This window comes from Myripristis murdjan, chromosome 11, assembly GCF_902150065.1.
Source record: "Myripristis murdjan chromosome 11, fMyrMur1.1, whole genome shotgun sequence".
NCBI classification, from domain to species: Eukaryota; Metazoa; Chordata; class Actinopteri; order Holocentriformes; family Holocentridae; genus Myripristis; species Myripristis murdjan.
In genome coordinates this window covers 12,054,624-12,072,102 of record NC_043990.1, presented here as the reverse complement: position 1 = coordinate 12,072,102, position 17,479 = coordinate 12,054,624, and the positions used below count along the sequence as shown (strand labels likewise).

Sequence of the window (17,479 nt, the reverse complement as noted above, 5' to 3'; positions counted from 1 at the left end):
TCGTTGGCTGCAAATCACGCTGGGCAATTGTGTTGCACAGTCATAGTCCGTTTTCCACACATGAAGCCATTCCCGTGTCTTGACTAACATCACCAAAGCTCTGTGGCTGCTTCCCCCCCCGGTGGTGTCAAAGGCCCCGCTCACGTCAGCATCTTCAGCCTCGACAGCCAAGTTATCGACTGGAGCCGTTAGTGTTGCGTGTCTGTGCACACACACACACATTTACATGACTGATAACACTTGCATGTGCGAATGCATGTTTAACAGATCTCACGCCTGTGTTTGCACTGATATCCATGTACATCAGTCACCAGATGCTGAGTGCTGCTGCTGTACATACACAAAGTCATGCTTATCTGCACACTAAAGCAGAGTCACCTTCAATTTGTGGCTGTGGGTTTCCAGCAGGACTCGGTAAGAGTGTGAGCTTGACTAAAATGTGGAATAACAACTGTATCTAATGTGAACATTAGATTAGATTTCTTCTGTTGTTTAAATTGTTCATATTTCAATTTTTTTCTATATTCCTTGTTTATAGTGTTTACATTGCTTGTTGCTATTTATTGTCTGTTTTTACTGTAAATTATGCTTCATATTTTGCTGTCCACTTTGCTGCTGTAATGCGGGAAATTCCCTCACTGTGGGACTAATAAAGGAACATCTTATCTTATCTTATCTTATCTTAAAACCCTCTCAGAAACAGAACGGCTAATTTAGTCTGTTTTGAGAGTTTTGTTCCACGATGAGATGTCTTAAGATTTGTGCTTAACTTTTTCAACTCCGACTGTTCAAGTCCATGAAACTTTACTTTAAATTCTAGTGCAGATCCCAAGGTTTCCAGAGACGCTACACATGTCCTGCTGCATTACAGGGAAACGCCGATAAAATGATGCACAAGACGTCTGCATATTTTCTATTTGATGTAACAGTGCAGCCGTAAAACAATGGCGTCTTGGGTTTGAATATTTCACTCAATATAATCACGACGCAGCTTCAATGAGGCGCTGTAACCAGCCGATACAGAGTATATATGTGACCTTGTTATGCAATGTGGAACAAAATGCTCATTGTAATGCTAAAGGGACACGTTAAGAGGAAATTTGAGTTCAAGAGGTTCAAGAGATACGATCCAGACAATAAAATCACTGTATTTTGTTAATATCTATATTTTTCCATCAGTCCTTTACACGGTTCAGAGGATTTGGACAGGGCGAGACAATAAGCCATAATGTTAACATCCAGTTGTACACAGTGCAAATCAGAAAATGCTGAACAGCGAGGCACTTTGACTAAGCCAAGGCATTAACAGTGTACTCTGCCGCATGCTAATTCCCATCCTCTTTCCAGTGAAGGATGCACTTCGGCACTGTTCCCTCTGCTTTCAACAGGACGGGAGTGCTTTGAGCATGAGCTAAAACAAGTTTCCATTACTGGTGCGGGCAAGTCTTTCCCTTTTTTTTAAAAATCAATAAACGCACACGCATCTGCGCCCAGACAGTGCAACATGTGGCACAAATTTACTCTCTTTCCCCTCTCCCAGTTTTGAAACGGAATATGTATTTAGCGTCGAGTGAAACCAAACTGTATAACACATGACAGCCCTCGAACGTGCACATCGAGCAGCGAGGAGAGGGATGGTGACAGGGACTCGGTGGGTGGATGGAAAGATCAACATCTTTCGTCTGTTCTTGTGATGAAAAGCACCCGGAGGAGAAAACAGCAGCCTCTCGCCTTGGAGAGCCTGTATATTATAAACCAGATCTTTGCTAGAACTCAAACAACCTCCCACACACACACACACACACAAGTGCACACACACACACAATAGCCCACAAATGCATATACATTCAAGGGAGTGCATAACTCAAAGGAGCCATAACTCACAGCTACAAATACATGGACACACTAACAGACATATACATATAGATTTATATATTGATTTATAAATGTATATGAGCACACAAACGGCTGCCCACTGGCTTTCCTGTAAAGCTCTGCACTGCAACAAATCTTCTGTCTTAACAAGCAATACACTCTCATATTCAGTCTTGTTTTTCTTACAACAAGGTAAGCAAAAATCTGCCAGTGGGATGTTTTTTTTTTTTTTTTTCAGGATTTTTTTCTGGGAACAAGCAGAAATGGGTTGAAACATGGCAGAATAGGGCACATCAGCTCACTAGTATCTGGAAAACGACACTTGATTCAACAAAATGGAAAGGAATCGAGCTGATCAGTATAGGAAACAAGTCGGTTTATGTCAGATTTTTTAACTTGTTTGAAGAAATGCAAGATTTTCACACTGAATATGAGACTGAGCGACTTGTTAACATGGAGATTTTTTTTTTTTTTTTTTTTTGTGTTGTGGAAGTCAAGCCACTGCAAGCATCTCTGTCCTTTTGAAACGCCACCTGTTATAAAAAGCCTCGGCTCGCGAGTTGAATACACAGTTGGCCTCTTTTCTCCATAAACGCCTCTCATTGTCTGTCTGCTGCGCCCCTGCTGACTGACCCACACTCAACACATCTTCGTGACGGCCGCTTCCACAGCCAAGCGCCGCCACAAAAACCACCGAGCGAGTCAGTGTGACAAAAATAAATGTCATTCCCAGCACGCCGTGTGAAACTTATTATCATTTTCATTTGTCCCGAACACCTCTTCATCACTTTGTGCCTTCTCTGTTTCGAGTCCAGAGACAAATTCCTCCTTCATGCATTTATTCTGCATTCATTTTCCTCCATCTGCTTAATCCCTGTCGGGGCAGTCGGGGGCGGGAACCTATCCCAGCATGCTCTGGGCAAAGGGCAGGAAGACACTCGACAGGTTGCCAGTCTATCACAGGGGTAGGGCATACACAAACAGACGTCCATTCATGCAAAGGGCAGTTTAAAGTCTGGAGTGTTGGAGAAATGTGCCACATAAATAAAGTTTGACTGACTGATCAGAAGAAACTGCACACACACATCAGACAGGATGAATCAAGTCCTGGTCTTTCTTGTTTTGAGGCGACAGTGCTAACCAGTGAGCCGCCCTAAACTGTAGACGAAAACGTGTATACTGCAAGAAATAACTCCTCCCTCCTCCTAATTATCTTCTGAGCGGGCAATTCCTTTTTAACTCCCCCAGACTAAATAGAAAGCAAAGCTTCAATGTTCCAAACACTTTCTTTTGGAGATGAAGCAAAAGAGGGAGGCAGGAAAAAAAAATAATAAAACAGAAAATTCACCAAGCAAAGTGCAGAAAAGAGAAATGTATTACTTTTTCTGCTTCAAACAGCCGAACTTTAGACTTTTTTATGACGACTTTAGCGCTCTAAGGAACATTCAAGACCAATTTAAAACCAAAATCAAGACGTATTTCCCAATGAATATCGCTAATGAAGGTTCTAACATCCTCCATGAATAGTATGTGAAGAAGGCAATTAATTAACAAGGGCATGAAGTCCAGCTGAGTTTTAAAAATCGCATGAGAGGAAAAAAAAAACATGACATGCCCATTGTATAAACCCTGTCCTGTGTTAACATGAGAGTGGACATGCACTGCAGAGAATCCAGTAATTGCATGGTGAAAATAATAATAAAAAAAAACTTTAATAACTGTATTGAAGACATTTCTACACTATTTAAAGCAGGGGTGTCAAACTCGTGCCATGGAGGGCCGAGAGGCTGCAGGTTTTCATTCCAACCAACAACTCCACCAGGTGATTTCACTGATCACCCTACCTCCAAATAGAGAGGCGGGACTAATCAGTGAAATCACCTGGTGGAGTTCTTGGTTGGAATGAAAACCTGCAGCCTCTCGGCCCTCCATGGCACGAGTTTGACACCCCTGATTTAAAGACTTTTTAACAACTTGTCTGTACTGTGGCTATGCAGCTAAAATAGTGCACCAATAAATAAAAAAAAAGACAAAACAAAACAAAATAAGATCCACGGCGTTCCTGAACTCTCCTCCTAGCGCCACACGCGTCTCGCTCTTCCTCTCTTTCTCGCCTCACACACAGTCGAGTCCTGACAGCGGCGTGGAGGCTGATGTCAGCGGTCGCCTCAGTCAAGTGCCGTCTAATTTTCCCCTCTCCGCAAACACTTCAAAGGCAACAGAAGGCGCTGGAAAGTTTTGACTGGTTGGTCAAATTCTGACAGAGGGGAAGAGCTGAGGAAGGTGACGGACAGCCGTGTTTACAGTAAGAGACGGAGGGGAGGGAGGGAGGGCTTCCTGTGTCATTACCACTGAAATCCCAAAAGGGGAAAAAGGAGAGAAACAAAATGATCGCTTCTTTCCTCTCCATTCCTTCCACTTGTTTTTCACAGTTTTCCACCAGTGTGATGGAAAAAGACGACTGGAAAGAGAGAGTGTGACAGAGGGAGCGGAGGACAGGATCTCAAACATCACAATGCCTTTGACTAATAGGTAGTTTCACAGAATATTTCCAAATTGAGATTTCTGATGCATAATCATCAGTAATGACATCCTAATAACAAAGTGAGTGAAGGCAAATAGTAGAGCATGGAATATAGCAGTCTAATAAGAAAAAAGAAAACAGAAAATCACATCACTTTACGGTAATGCAGCCTTTGAATCCAGGAAAAGACAAAACTATTGCCATATCACCATAATACGATATCCAAAATCCCAGATGATACCTAGTCGCATATTACAATGTCAATACAATATTGATATATTACCCCGCCCTAGCTCTGCCACATGTTTTGTGAAAATAAGTTAAGATATACCCTGAGTTTGCAAATCTCTTCAATCCCATTACTAAGAATGTTATTACAAATATATCCTGCTTTTTAAAAATTTTTTTAAAAAGTCTGGTAGTCTCTGTTTCCAGAGATATCAAATATGTCCTGCTGAATTACAGGGATATGTCTATAAAATAAGGACAAGACATTGAGATATTTTCTATTTGGTGCAATGGTGTGCCTATACAACAATGCTATCTTGGGTTTGAATATTTCACTCGTTATAATCCTGATGTAGCTTCAATAAAGCTTTGCAACCGGCTGACTCAGAATATCCATGTGACACTGTCATGCAATGTGGATTTTTTTTTTTCTCACTTTGAAGCTACTTCAGGGAAAATTTAAGGGAAATTAGTGCCCTAAGGGGTTAATCTCCCTGCTTCTCAAAAAAAAATCTAATGTGGAGAGAAAATATAATGTGCAAGAACAGCTGCAAAATATATCAACTGCTGTCACACTTGAAGGAAACGTAATTGCTCGCTGATTTTACACCTTGCTGTGTTTTGACAATGCATCAAATATATTACTTTATTATATTGTGCTTTTGGCAACGTATAGGAAACGAAGTCGTGGCAGTCAAGCGCCACAGGAACTGAAAATTGAGGGAATAATGTAAAGAACACGAAGGGAGATTGGAGATGGAGTTAAAGAGTTGTAAAAGAATGAGTAAAATGGAAAAGCAAGAGAGAAGGAGGGAGATGGTGAGAGAGAGAGAGAGAGAGAGAGAGAGAGAGAGAGAGAGAGAGAGAATGTGAAGGCTGGTGTTTCCACCCCCAGATGGTTTGTAATGTTAGAAGTGCGACATATTAGCCTGGGGCTTCCTGGTGCTCTCCAGAAATGTGAGCTCTTACAGCAGGAATCTGCCTCCAGCACTTCACCTCCTCTGTAAAGGACAGAAGAGGAGAGAGAGGACAGAGAGAGAGAGAGAGAGAGAGAGAGAGAGAGAGAGAGAGAGAGGACCACCAGCCTGTGTAAACCATATTAAGCACTGCTGGGGAGCTTACATGGCTTAACCCAACAGTCATAAAACCAGCTTGTGGCCACTGCGCCTGGGAGAGAGAGAGAGAGAGAGAGAGAGAGAGAGGGAGCGAGAGAGAGGGAGAGAGATGGTTAAACGGAAAAACACACAAGCCATCTCTGTCTGAGGCGAGAAAGGTGCAAAAATCAAGATGGAGCGGCTAGATGGAGTGACAGAGAAAAGGACAAAAGGGATAAAAGAGACAGAAATGATGAGAACGAGAAGGTAAGAGGGTAAGAGAGTGAGGAGCAGGATGAGAGAGAGAGAGAGAGAGAGAGAGAGAGGAAAAAAAAGCGAGAGGGATGAAAAGCTCTTTCTCTCTCCCTCTGTGGGGTGGAGGAACACAGCTTGGCTCGCCACGGTAAACAACGAACCCGCCACAAGCACAACAAACCACAGGCTGCCTGGCGCATACACACACAGACACACACACACACACACACACACACACACACACACACACACACTCAGTTATATATGTGCACACACACACACACACACACACACACACACACACAGACCACCAGTATGTTAAGCCCGCTCTGCTCACTGTCACGGACATGTGGCCAAACACAGACCTCCTGCTATGATTGACAGCCTGGGAGAAATCGCACACAGACACGGGCAGAAGTAAACCATAAACCCCGCCCACTGCCCGGTGACTGACATTTATGTGAGAACCACTCGATTTGACTGGCAGGTGGAGCTCGGCGGAGAAGACACCAAACCGGCGTCGGACCGCGGAGAATACCGGCGGACGCTCAGATCCTGATCCTGAAGGTTTCGTTTGGAAGTTGTAAAAAAAAAAAAAACGAGCCCGGTTCAGCTTTATGACCGTGCACGCCCTTCCCTTGCGTGTCACCGTCTGACCTCGAGAGCGGAGGTCGCACAGGAGGGAAGATAAACATGGCAACCCCTTTTTGAGGCGTCAGTGTTAAAGGCCTAATAAGGTTGTCATAATAAATGCCACTGAGGTATGCCGTCTCGGTGATGTCTGACTGGAAAGGTGACTAAAGCCCAACCAAAAAAAAAAAAAAAAAAAAAATTAATAATAATAAATAAAGGTTTCTGTTATGGCAATGTCAGACACTGGAGGAGGAACATTGTGTGGGGAAAAAATAATAATAATTAATAATAGTTTAAAAAAAAAAAAAAAAAAAAAAAAAACACAGTCAAAGTGAAGACTTTGACTGAGAAAATTGTCCACTGCTTGAACGAAACCATTTTCATTATGAACATTACAGATTACTGCTGAGTCATAGTTCAATCTTTGCTGATGTAATAGTTCTGTTTTTTTTTTTTTTTTTTTTAACCCTTTCAACCCTTCATATAACCTTTTTCTGGATTTGCTAATTAATACAATTTCAAATCAAATTTTCTTTAACCTCTTCAACTCCGCTGTCCCACAGGTGATTTTGTCACTGCTGAACACTTTTTCCAATCCCAGAGAAGTTTATTGTAGTGGAGATCCCAAATTAATATGTATACAACGACACACAGTGACACATGACAAACAAAACAACAAACAAAGACGTCTTCCCTTTGAATATTTCGCGCAATAGGAGTGTGATGTAGCTTTGCACCAGCATTTAAAAGAAAATCTGAGCTCAAGAAGGTTCAGTGTGCAATGGATTTTGAATGGGGGGGGGGCATGCATGCTTGGCTCATGACTGACTTTTTTTTTAATCAATTAAAACATTTAAAAAGAATCAAATTACACAGTTGTGATTTTTTCACAATGCGGTAATGATATACGGAGGCAGTGATGGTGAGTCAGAGTCCCAGGGAGTTACTGATCACATTATCTGAAATAGGATTGGATCTTGTCTCTATGCCAGCGCTCTAAGTTCTCTCGAGGGCATTTCATTTATCGCACATTCTTATTTATGCTTTTGTATACACTGTATATCCATATTACAGCTATGACTGATTTCTCCAAAGACGTTTTGTCACAGTAGATATTCGGTCGTAATTGCTCCAAATAAGTAAAAAGCAAACAACCAACCAAAAAAAAAAAAAAAAAAAAACTCGAATGACTTACTGACTCCTAAACTTTCCCAGCAGTATCCAAATCTAAGTCATGCTCCCTTCCAATGCACATTATTTACATTAACGAGCTTTAATTAAAACAGCACACACTGTCCTTTAATGGCATTGCTGCAGGGGAAATCGAAACTCGTTAACTCCCAGAAACTCTCGACCTAAATGAAATCAGCACGAGTTTTATAGTAGAGACAGATACAGTACAAGATGAGGTGTGTGTGCCAGTAATGATAGTGATGCCCTCTGTGTGTGTGTGTGTGTGTGTGTGTTCAGTCTCACCTTATTTTCTCCCTCGATGACAATGACAGGGACTGAGGTGGCCGGCCAGCGGTGTTTGGCAGGCAGGGGCTTGTCACAGTTCCACAGGACAATGATCTGAGAGAAAAAAAAAAAAAAAAGGTAAGGAAGGGGTGAGGAATAAAAATAATAATAATAAAAAAAGATTTCACGAGAATTACTCCAACATTACCTGTTCCCATTTTCACACTCAATCTAATTTGCTTCTTAATGTTGTCTCATCTAATCACAATAACAGCTCGCAGCACATTATTTCCCGAGCTCATTACTGAATCAATCCACTCAACACGTGACATTTATGTGTCCTGAGGCCAGCAAATGCCACCTTGTTAGGGCTTGATTGAATTGTCCAAGAGCCAGAAGGGCAATTGAAGCAATAAAATAGTTACAATTATGGCTCCTGGACGGCGTCTACGACTCCGAGATGCGCAGTTTGTGACCAATCAGATCCCATCGTTACGCGGGGGCCTTTAGTTTTGTATCCAATTTCACGTTGCTGAACACATTTTTACTATGGAATATATATGATATGCAACCTGCAATCCATATCCAATCAGATGAGTCTTTCCACGGAGGCCTGTTTGTCTGCAGCCAATCAGATCGCGGTTTATACAGAGGACTGCTGCTGCATGCCCCCAGGAGTCTACAAGTCACAAAATAGTTGACTACAGTACCAGCCATCTATCTGTCATTTCAGCTTTAAGCAGTAAAGAATTGGCTGAACTGTCGCTGTTTCAATAAAATGGCACATTCACAACTTTACAGCACGGTTACAACATGTGGACATTAATGCATATCGACTGCCGTGACAACCGTGCATGATCGTTATGCCATAGCGGCCTTAGAGCTCTTGAAATAACCTCATCGACAGGTCGACTACAGCTGAAAATCAGTTGCCGTGAACAGCATGCCAGGTGTCAGCTGCCATATACATTACACCCGGAGTTAACACCACCCATCCACTCCGAGAGCAAAAGCTCATGAATGCTTGATGAGGAACATTCACGACCCGAAGACCACAGTGTCCCGTCGGCGGCCTGAATCCTGCGCTGCGATTTCATAATTTACATTTCATTGTGGCGTATGGAGCGCGGACACCATCAATGCTTGTCAGTTGACATCTGCCCTGCCCGAGCGCCCTTGAGCAAGACAGCTCCATTAGACTGTCCTGGATGACCTCGCGCTCAGCCGTCCAAACAAAATTTCCCCCCGCAGGGATCGATGAAGTTTCCCACGATCCTGTCATTAACAATGTCACGGGCGCCGGCTTCCCACGAGGACCACGCGCCACGACCGCACCTGCCAATGTGTCGGCCCGAAGCCTTTTAGATGTCTGTGTTCAGATGTTCCTGAGTGAGCGGAGCAACTCTGTGTCAGCGTGGCTGGAGAGGACTGAGCTAAGTTTGAAAACAGGTTTGCAATGCCGCATCATTCTAGGCCATAATAAAATCCGGCTTTTCTACAAATAATGAGCTAATACGGGCGAAAATAATAATAATAAAAAAAAAAAACAGCAGTGAGGAAGACAGGTACATGTCTCTCTGAAGGCCTTTACACGCAATCCACTGTCCTAAATGCAATTCAGTGGCCTTGCAGTGAGGGGGGGGGGCTTGCGTTAACGGGTCGGGTCCACAGTTGATTTGGAGAAAACTGGTAACGGGCCGGATGCAGTTTGAGTTTTGTGGATTGAGGTCGGACACGTGTTTGTAAAACTGGACCCGTGCGGGACTCGAGCTTAGGATGACAAGGTTTCAGCTGTCTTCATCTCACCTCTGTCTTACACACAAACACACACACACACACAGACATACACACGTTAATCCATTCTTACAGGGCTCTATCCCTGTTTGATTAGAAAGACAGATGGCAGCGCTGTTAGTTCACCAGCCCTCTCAGGGTGGCACTGTGTGTGTGTGTGTGTGTGTGTGTGTGCAGGAGTCAGGGAGAGTGTCTGCGTGTCAGTGTCGGTAATGTAAGCGGAAGAAATGTTTCTCTCAGAGTGCTCACACGCACGCGCACACACTCACAGAGTCTCAGCAGGAGGTCCACCATGTCAGAAAGCACCAGAGCCTTCTGAAAAGCTTTCTCACGTCCAATTTTCTCTCCTCCACCCTTCCTTTGCTCTCTCATTCTCTCCCTTACATTCATTTATTTATATCCCTTACTCATCGGCTTGTAGCTCGGCAGAATATATATATTTATATATATATTTTTTTTTTGGTACGCTGAGAGCAAAAGCCTGCCTGTGTACCTGGCTCTCTGCTCTGCATGCAAAACCAGGAGAACTCAAATACAAAGGCACCTCCATAATAAAATAAACAAGAGGGTACAGTTTATTCACTTGACCCCTTCCCAACACACACACACACACACACACGCACACCACCCCCACCTACCACCCCCCACTGTGAGAAAACTTGGCTCAAAGTCCGACAACGCATCGTGATGTTGGGTTTTGCTACACAGAGGAATATGCAAACGCTGGTAAACATGGTACCCAAACACACACACACACACACACACACACACAAGCCCCTTTCACAGACAAACACACAGACACACTCTCATCTATCCCACCGCCCAAATAAACACACACCACGCGCACAATGTGGTCACATGCACACCCCACCCGTGCCCAATCACACACACACACACACACACACACACACACACACACTGCGCCCACACGAAAATGAATCCCTCCTACACAAAGCACACACTTACTTACTCATACACTGCTGCCAAACAAAAACAAAGGCGCACACACACACACACACACACACACACACACACACACACACACACACACAGAACCAGCCATCGGGGAGCAAATTCCATTTCATTTCCCGTGCTGGTAAGGAGCGAGCAGGGGAATCAATACATGCCAACTCCAGCTGTGCTGAAGGGGGCTTTGCTGCCATGGAGACAGATGTAGTGCTGCTACAAACCGCCACTCTAATTCAATCTGCTGGAGTTTACACACTTGGGGACGGAGGATGAGTGCTGTTTCCGCGCTTTTGGAAGACGCCATCGCAAAAGCGGCCACATGATCCGCACAAAAGGCCACAAATCCGGAGCGTCGCGAGGTCGAGGTCCGCGGAGGCTTCTGAAGGGATGTGATACACACACTAAAACACACACACACACACTCACCTGTGCACAGTACTGCGACTTGGCCACGGCCACCAGCAGTTTGAGTATGGGCTGCGACTGAGACACCAGGGGGGAGACGGCGTGGATGACTGCGGTGAACTTGGGGTACGGCTTCATACCTGCAACGTAACACACAGACAGAGAATTGCTCATCGACGCAATTTAAAAAAAAAAAAAATCCAGACAAGAACGCTGTCTGGAACACGAGGAGCCGACTATCAGCCATCAATGTAATTTGAGGCTCTTTGAAGCAGATAATGCCAGGCGACAATTGAAGGGTTTCATTCCCAAATGCTTCATATCTATTTTTGGAGAAAAAAAAAGATGTTACTTGAAATTAATTCGTCAGTAGTTCAAAAAATATAGATCATGTCATCGTCAGCAATGTCAGGATTTCAGCAACTGTCTTAAAATATTCAATAACTTCAATGCATTTCCAAAACAGCGGATCACTTGAATCGTCGCTATATTTCATTTTGGAGTGAGACTCTTCAGCTGTATCTGGAGCGCAGATAGGCGGGCAGGCAGACGACGAGCCACTGATGTGACTTAAAATCCAATCTGACTTGATGCTGGAATGAAGTAATCAAGGCTGAAAATGAGCAGGAAATAAGATATTGAGCAAGACAGATCATAGAGGACGTTCAAGTTTTCCTCATTTGAATCTAATCTAGTGCAAACCAACAAAGCGTGGCGCGGAGAAGACGGCGTGAAGCGGCATTCGTTAAGAGCCTCTTTCCGCTGTTTGGCCACTTTTACAGTTAGGGGGACATAATATACGCCATTTTTGAAAATTTGGTGAGTTATCCTTTTGACTTGAAGCTTGTGAATTTGAATGAAAAATGAAGATTAAAGGGTCTGCCTACTTTTTCTTTTTCTTTTTTTCTTTTTTTTTTGGAAACACTCCCTGGGTGCAATTTTTTTTTAACAAGCTCATTAACAGTTCTTCATTACTAAAAACCTAGACAGGCATTTCTGTCACACGGCGTGTTTGAAGTTGGGATGCGCATGCTGTTCCCTGCCTGCACAGATAATTAGCTCGTGGTCTGTGCCGGTTATCACCACATCCTGTATCAATACATCAACAATTTCCCCTCTCTCAACAACCAGTCGTGCACCTGTTTATGGAACCAGCTAACTCATTACGGCCACAGAATAGGCTGTTATAGGATTGATCCAGCTATTTGAAGCCACTTAATACCCTCACTAACAACAGCAATCAACCGAGGCAACAAAAAACGAATTCTGCCGCCGCTGTGTGCATTTGTGTGCACGTGTGTGTGTGTGTGTGAGTGCACTGTACGTGTGCCTGTGTGTCTTGTTACCGGCTTGCTGAGAACGAGTGGACTGAATCTTAAGTGTCATCCTGAAACAAACTCTCTCTCTCTTTCATTTTACTCCTTTTGCCCCGCGGCGACAAGCCACCTTGTCTCTTAAAAACCCCTCCGTGTTTAATTGCTGCCTCTTTGACAAACAAATAAACTTCGCGGCGGGGTAATCCATGCTTGTCGCCGCGTCCGTCCGTTTAAATATCAGCCCTCCTCTCCGGGTGCTCCATCAGCTGAATGTGTGCGTAACCGTCTCCATCTCTGTCTGTTTGTGTGTTGTGTGTGTGTGTGTGTGGGCCCGGGCGTCGGCGTTTGCATGAGTGCGGCGGCCCGGCGCTGCTAGATGAAGATGGAGTGAAAGAGAGAGGGATGGAGAGGCTGCCGGGTCACAGTTATGTGGCGGGGCGAAGTCGATGCCGCTGAACCGTAGCAGGAGGAATTGGCCTCAGCGCCTCGGCAGCAGCAACGCTGACTCAAAAACCAATGATGGACGGGCTGGTGTGTCAGCAAGACTAATACAAACATCCGTCAAAGGCCCATTCCTCCACTTCAGCTGCTGCTGGACGCAGCCGTTCACGGAGGGCAGTAGATCAAGGGTGAAGGCTATATCTCTGCTGCTAAGACAAGGGCTGCAGTCGGAGCTGGATCGAAAAACTATGAAAACTCTTTCTTGTGCAAAAACAAAGTGACAAAGTATTTGGTTTGTGGTGTGACGGATGAGGACGGAGGAAATCTTTACAAACAGGCTTTAGAGCGATCTCTATGGATTGGTACACGAGTGCAGGTGGGTGAAGGTGTGATTGCAGTTGCATAACAGCAATTTGTACCGCATTAAAAGAGGGTGTAGTGTGTGTATGTGTGTGTGTGTGACTGACCCAGTGTGGCATAGTAGAAGGGGAAGTCTCCCAGGTATCCAGAGTACTGTGGCAGGGCGAAGAGTCCCCCAGGGTGGCTGTTCCACATCAGGCTGCTCCTGGAGCCGTGGCCCAGCACGCGGTCCTGGATGATCTGCACATGGGAACAAAAAACACGGAGTCACACACGGTCCAGCGGCTTTCGCAAACATTTCTGAGAGGCTCGGTTAACCCGGAATACCATTTTCCCACGTGAGTGTGGTACAGCCTCTCAGTCTAGATCTCAGCACCACAATACAACAGTGTGCCAGGAGCTCGGGCTAAAAAAAAAACCAGAGATACCTGACATAATCCACGGCCCTCGGTGGGTGAAAACTGCTGAAGAACACCAGCAAACCGTACCTCTCTGGCTCTAATTGATCGTCTTTGGGGGTGAATAGCTACACGTTTGCCGTTGCTCAGCATGAAATAGGAAAGGAAGTAGTCACTGTCAAAACTCTTCACCGCTGAATGCTACCTGTGTTATTGTTTTTGATGGTTCAAACGCCACAAAAGTATACCCGTCCAGCCCCGCTGTGATGGGGAGAAGGCAGAGAGGGAAGATCACTGCAGACTGGAAACCTCGCCGGGTTCCAGAGATCGTGGATGGATGGATGGATTGCACTCGGGATGCACCGGTTGTCTTTTTTTGGATTTTGGGTGAACTTTTCCTTTAACATGCAAGAAGTGCAGAACGTCTCTTATGCCCCTTTTCCACCAAAAAGCACCTGGTGCTAGTTCGGAGCTGGTGCTAGAGCCGGTGCTTAACTGGTGCCAACAAAGAACCGGTTTGCTTTTCCACCGGCCAACAGCCAAGCAGAGCCAAGTCAGAGCCACGTCATTACGTCATCGTAAAACGTGATCACGTGGGTGTGCGAGACGCTCACTCATAATCACAATAACAACCCACCGTAGCGATGCAAATACTGCTCATGTCATTACAAGCCTACATTTCAGTCCAAAGGCAAAAAACACAATTATTGCCGGCTACCCGTCGTATTCGTGGTCGACACGAACGGTGAGTATGTTTAGCTTTACGTTTATAGCGATCGCTGCTCCAGTTTGAGTCTGTAAGGTTCTTTCTCTGGCTCCCGTTTAGCCCCTGCTCGCTGTTGGTGCTTGCTTGGAACCAGTTTGGAACCGGTTTGGAACCAGTTTGGCCGGTGCTTGGGCGGTGGAAAACCAAAAAAACTGGTGCTAAGTCAGGCACCGGCTCCGAACCAGCCCTGGAACCGGTTTAGTGGAAAATGCCAACTTCCAGACCTCAATTTCTTGCCTTTGAAATGAAGCTGTTTCTAAGCGATGAGCAGGCTGAACAGTGGCACGCAAACCCGGGCAGGTGACAACGGGATATATGACTGTCAGCCAGACCAAATACCTCTGAAAACTGTTGATGAACTTACAGGTTCGCAAAATGTTACTTACATAAGGTGATAGGCTGATATGTGAACTGGGAACTGAAGCATTTTTGTGCAGCTCCCCAAACTTTTTTCAAGCCTTGGAAGCGAACAAATCCAGGGTTCAGGCTCTCCACTCCTTGGAAGCCTGCTGGTGTCATTTAGCCGACACTTTGACGGCTCCTTATAATGAAGCAGGAGCAGGTAGGAGCTCTTTGTCTCTCAGTCTCCGTGTCACTTCGGCACACAAAGTTAATGATGGACACACACTGGCTGCTGCTGGGATCATGAGTCCCGCAATTACAGCGCAGCCTATTTAATCACTTGGCCACCCTGCAACCCCAGCAGATGTGAAGAGTTTACCACATCAGCACAATTCAAATGTTGTCGTGGAGTGATACGCCACTCACAGATATTGACTTTCAAATACTTTCTTGTGATCGTCCAAACTTTCTGCCCCGCTATTTATGGCTGACACTAAAGTGGGCAAAAAGCTAAGTTGGCATTTTTTTTCCCACCCCAATCTCTGAGGAGAAGCACAAATCAAATGCATTTCTGTCTATAAAGGGGGAAAAAAATATTTGCCTTTCAGATTATAGTGGATGAAATATTAAGATTCGGCCAATGAGCCTTAAAATCACACCTATACAACATTTTAAACTGTGAAATGAGTTTTGCCTTTTAAAAAAAGAGACCAAATCGTCCTGAACGTCAGTGAAAAACCACCCAGCGGACGTTCTATCTTTGAATAAATCTATTGATATTCAGCACGGCAGAGTTTCATCCAGCAGCCAGTCGCTGAGCTGGAGCAGGTGGAGAGCAGCCATAAAGGTGAGGCTGCAGACACCAGCTGGAAGTTAGAGGTTGCTTGTGCCTCCAAATGTTTGCTTTGTGCCGCCACAAAAGGATTTATTGATTGTGTCAAGAGTGAATCACCGCGGCACAAAGCGGAGGCAAGGCACTGGAAAAGAAAAAAAAAAAAAAAATCCATGCTATTGTGTAAAACTTCCTCCACAGGCAACTGCAGTCTCTCAATGCAGCTATGAAGAGATCAGGAAGTCAGAGCAGCGTCGGTGGTGGCCGCTGGCTCCATTAGGATAGAGCGGCACGGACAAAGTCATCAGCTGGATCTAAGCACCAGTCAGTCAGGCCTGTCCCGCTCCTTTCTGCGCCCCAAATGGAGCAGTCAGTCAAACGGCCAGACACGGGGTGGGGCGGCCGCCGTTTCCCCCCACCGCAAAGCTGACACTTAGGAGGACGCGGGTGCAATCTGCCTCTGTGCCGAGCTGGGGAAACACGGTGGGGGGAAGAGATATTGCTGCCGTGCCCTTGAGCCAGGCTAAATTGCTTCAGTAAAACAGACGCGAGGTTTGCAGCCGTGTTTTATGGGCCGCTATTGAGTCGCGAGGAGGTGGCGGAGGGTGACTTGGCCGTTGGCTTGGTAACACCGAGGATGGATGGATGGAGAGAATGAAAGCAGGAGAGAGAGAGAGATCAAGAGGGGTCAGGTGATTTGCAGCGGTAGGTGTCAGGTGAGCTGCAGACGGCCATTCAGACGGTGAGAAGTTAATAATACAGCTGGAGGGGCTTTCGTGTAATAATATTGACAAAGCAGCATAAAAATTCAGCATAAAAAGCAACATTAAAAGAAGGGGTGTGTGTGTGTGTGTGTGTGTGAGTCCACTGGAGTTTTTTTTTTTTTTTCCCCTCCCTTACTCCAACTCCGTCCCCGAGGGCAGTCGATAACCATTTGCCTCGGCCGAACAGATTAACTTGGAATCCGTTAACTTCTCTATAAAAACACCGCCTGCCACCTTAAAACCCGCAGCCCTTACACCTTACGAGGGGCAATTTCGCTCGCTTGGCTGGAGCTCCTCCCCCGTCGGCAGCTCTCAGTCGGACATGATGGACGACTCAATCTCACCCCAGAACAGCCACAATCAACCAATTAGAGCATGATAGATAAATCCTGCTTCTCTGGAAACACGCCGCGCGCCGGCTTAAGCGGCCGGGTTTAATGGGTGTGCCGGCGCCGCGGATCCGGCCGCGCTGACCTTGTGATTGGTCGAAAACGTGCCCGCTTCTTGACAGGAAGTCCCGCATGATAGGCTGAACTCGTGGTTCCTGCAAGCTTATCCTCTCCATCTACCAATCCCCCACTGCCACACACACACACACACACACACAGACACACTGTTTTAGAGCATATGGGGAGTCAATAAAAAAAGCGAGTGTGTTTGTGAATGTGTGCTAGGAGATTCAATCCGTCAAGATATCGGTGTAAGTGTACGTGTGTGTGTGAGTGTGTGTGTGTATCGTCCCAGATCTGCAGCGGGGCGAGCGCGGGCTCGACAGGATGAATAAACCATGTCGCTCGTTATCTCGCGGGCTGCCACGGCAACACCATTTACATATGTCACCCCTTCTCCTCTTCACCCTTCCTCCCTCTACACCTCTCTCTAACTCTCTACCCCCCCACCTCACTCCTTCCAAAGGACAGTCACTCAGGATTAGACGTTTAGTCCTTGCAGTTTCCCTATCCAACATGCACACACACAGACACACACACACACACACTCACAAACACACTGATTCACAGACATTC

At 45.5% G+C, this 17,479-nt stretch overlaps 1 protein-coding gene across 2 annotated transcripts in view; it reads right to left on the bottom strand.

Moving 5' to 3' along the window:
- Positions 1 to 17,479, bottom strand: part of ext1b (exostosin glycosyltransferase 1b) — a 122,127-nt gene that overhangs the window by 8,890 nt on the left and 95,758 nt on the right. For both annotated transcript variants that reach the window (XM_030063606.1, XM_030063607.1), the window contains 3 exons: positions 13,460 to 13,592; positions 11,257 to 11,375; positions 8,086 to 8,181 (listed from right to left, as the gene is read on the bottom strand). In XM_030063606.1, the coding sequence (XP_029919466.1) occupies positions 8,086 to 8,181; positions 11,257 to 11,375; positions 13,460 to 13,592 (348 nt within the window). The remainder of the gene's footprint in view (positions 1 to 8,085; positions 8,182 to 11,256; positions 11,376 to 13,459; positions 13,593 to 17,479) is intronic.